Raw genomic sequence first — 3,356 nt, 5'->3', positions numbered from 1 at the left:
AAGTTTGTGATTCTAATCATCACATGCACATACACAACAATTGTGGAGGGGAAACAAACCTCCATCATGATAAATAGTATATTTCTTGGTACATCATAATTTTGATTAAGACAGTCAAGAATTATGGGAAAAATCAAATAGAAGTGTGGGACAAACCAGGTATCACTGTCCAATGCCTCCATGGGTGTGAGCAGTTGAGAGATGTGGTGGTGAGAGGGGAGGATCAGAATTGAAGTTAGTGTCAACACAAACCAGCCTACCTTCTAACCAGCAGCCAATGACATCTCACCCATGAAGACAGTGAAATTTCAGAGCAGGCTGTCTCATTGGTGGCCTTGATCCCAACACTTTTTAAGAAAAAAGCTCATTGGTTGAGCATAGTACTTTTAAGGCTGAACATGGTGCAATGGTCATTATTCTTTACAACCTACACACAACAACATTACCAACAACCTTACCCAGTCCACAAGCAGCATTCTGTCCATAGTAACAACCTGCTGCAACACAGCCAAGCTTGCCAAGTGGATGGTCAAGCAACTGGAGTGGAAGAAGTGGAAGGAGAGCAACCTCAAGAAGAAGAACCTTGGCAATCTTCAAAACATGTGCATGGTACATCAATAGTGCAGTTGGTTTAATGAAAGTAATGTGCTTTAATGGATGCATGTGTCTTCCACTTCAGAATTACCAGAGGTGGAGAATGCCACAAAGATTAAGGAGCTCAGCACCAGTGCCAACTGCATCAAAAGCCAGGTCAAGTGAAGTCATCACTTCACACCTGAGCAACATTTACAAGACCTCATTGGAGCAGGCCCCCAGTCTGGAGGAAGATGAGTGCAATACATGGTACTACAATTTGGGCCAACATACACATCACCTGCCATTGGGAGTACCTGACTGACAATTGGCTGGTTACTTTTTGTACTTTGTTTGTGTCAGCAGTGGGCAGCTTCAGGCCATTGGAATCAGCAACATAAAGGCCATCACTATTATACTCAGGAAGAAAGTCAGGGTGGAACTCAAGAACATCCTCCTGGTGCCCAGCTTCAGCAAGAACCTCATATCAAATCACCAAGGCTATGGTCACAGGCACAAACAATCAGCTGTCTTCAAGAACAGAGGAGCTACAGTTGTCCAAGGCAACTTGCAAGGTGCTCATCCAGGCAGTTGACATTGGCATCAGGATACCTGTTGTGCAACTTGAGGTCAAGACCAACAGTGTCAAGAAGGACAACACACACATCCATACTACCATCACCAAAGAGCCCACCCTTCCCCATCTTCACTGTCACTTCAACCATGTGAATGAACACAAGCTGCATACTATCACACAGCAGCTGAACATCACTGTCCCACATGGAGCTCAACTACCTACCTGTGCCAGCAGTGTGAGGAAGCTTGTGTCAGAAGCCCATCAGCAAGGGTCCAGTTCCCAAAGCCAAGCATCCCATGCATACTCTCTGCACAGACATTGTTGGCCCAAAATGGGAAGAGACTCTGGATGGCCACAAGTACACACTCATGATCATCAACTCATTCTCATGTTACAGCTGGGTGTACCTCCTACACTCCAAGGACCCTGCAATTGTTTCCTTCTGCCACTTCTTCACACACCTTCCTGCCAACCTCAAGCCAACAGAGAGACTCATCACCAACCAGGGTGGTGAGTTTCTAGCACTGAATTTAGAAGTCTTCTTGTTGCTTGAGGAATTGCTTGAGGAATATCATCCACAATGCCACACCCCACAAGGCTAACAATGGAGTGGCCCCACTTGAAACCTTCACAGGCAAGCTGCCCAAGCTGGACCACATCTGTGTCTTTGGGTGCACTGCCCATGTGCTTGTCCAACCAGGCCAGTACACAAAGCTGGGTGATGGATTGGGACTGGGTATCTACCTCCGCCCTGCCTGTCAGGATGTGTGACACCATCACATCCTGTATGAGGACACTGGCAACCTGTGAAGTCATCTTCAAGGATGCTACTACTATGTCAAGGGTGTTTGCTCCAACAGGCCTCCACCCTGGAGAGCAAGCTCCTGATGCAGTTGACAGTGCTGGTGCTTGTCTGTTGGTGGACTCTAACCTAGGTGCCTTGGATGTGGAATCTGGCCTGACCAACACCATGGACCAGGGAGAAGGGGCAATGGCATGGCTCCCATGGAAGATATGGAGTTGGGCATGGATGAGTCTACCAGCCTAGTTGTGTTGGACTATGAACTAGACTGGGACAACAACCATGAGGAGGACCTCTTCTTTGGCATGAGGATCTCTATGTTGAAGCTGCTGAGTGACTGAGCACGCCAGAGCAATGCCAACTTTGTACCAATGAGCAACCACTCCACCCAAATCCACAGCAGCCAGCACCTGCAAGTAAGTGATATGAGTGCCACCATTGTGAGTGGCCTATGCCTGAGCTGATCTTTGTGCAGCTGACAGGCGTGGTGTTGGGCACCTCTGAATGACCTACCCCTGCCCATGAACCATCTTGAATCCTGGACTGTGATGTGTCATCAGGAGATGATGTTGTGGGACTTGAAGGCATCATCCTGCAAGGTCATGAGCAAGAGCCTACATCACAGCCAAGGTCTACAATCCCAGTGGCTGGTGAAGGGACTCTCAGACCTTCAAGGCCTATATCACCTCTGTCAAGTACTTCACCCCCACCACGTTCTGTGAAGCAACATGTGGATTCTCATACTGCAGCCAAGCCACAAGCACATTGTCAAGGGCAAGTTTGTCTTCAAGCTCAAGGTCAAGCCTGATGGACAAATTGATTGATACAAGGCGCACTGGGTAGCAAAAGCGTTTACCCAGCAATGGGGAGATGACTACACCAAAACCAATGTGCCAGTCATTGTGTTCAAAAATCTCCACTTCATCCTTGCTCTCATGTGCCTGTGCAATCTCAAGATCCACACCATGGACATCATCTCAGCCTTCCTTGCCAAAGAGATCCATGTTGAGCAGCCAGAGGGCTATGTAATGACATTGACAAGCCAGACCATGTGTGTCAAGGGCACCATCAACCTCACCATCAGCTACAACACTTCAATGCACAATATCATACAACTCTACTCTGCAATCTCCTGCAATGCCAACCACAGCCCCAGCAACCAGGACTATGTCAAGCACTCTACATGATGAAACTCTTTGCACCACCACAAGTCCCAGTTGACCTTCCTGTTCCAATCATCAATGACAATCACAGCACTCTTGTAAGCATTCATAACCACACTATGACCTCAAGATCAAGCATGCTCATGACCACATCACACAGCAGGAGATTAATGATCAACTACTGTCCAACTGAAGACCTCCAAGTGGATATACTCACAAAGGCTCTCAGCAAAATCAAGTT

General features: G+C 47.5%; 1 protein-coding gene across 1 annotated transcript; it reads left to right on the top strand.

The window, feature by feature from the left end:
* Window positions 1–2,680: 2,680 nt before the first annotated feature.
* On the top strand, window positions 2,681–3,139 carry ACA1_242810 (integrase; the record flags this gene model as incomplete). Its single annotated transcript, XM_004335348.1, has 2 exons — window positions 2,681–2,749; window positions 2,813–3,139. 2 exons carry the CDS (start codon window positions 2,681–2,683, stop codon window positions 3,137–3,139), a joined length of 396 nt encoding a protein of 131 aa, XP_004335396.1.
* Between the last annotated feature and the right edge of the window lie 217 nt (window positions 3,140–3,356).

The sequence above is a fragment of the Acanthamoeba castellanii genome (genome assembly GCF_000313135.1).
Source record: "Acanthamoeba castellanii str. Neff unplaced genomic scaffold scf7180000084763, whole genome shotgun sequence".
Lineage (NCBI taxonomy): Eukaryota > Discosea > Longamoebia > Acanthamoebidae > Acanthamoeba > Acanthamoeba castellanii.
The sequence above is the reverse complement of the archived record's forward strand: the minus strand, read 5'-3'. Positions and strand labels throughout refer to the sequence as shown.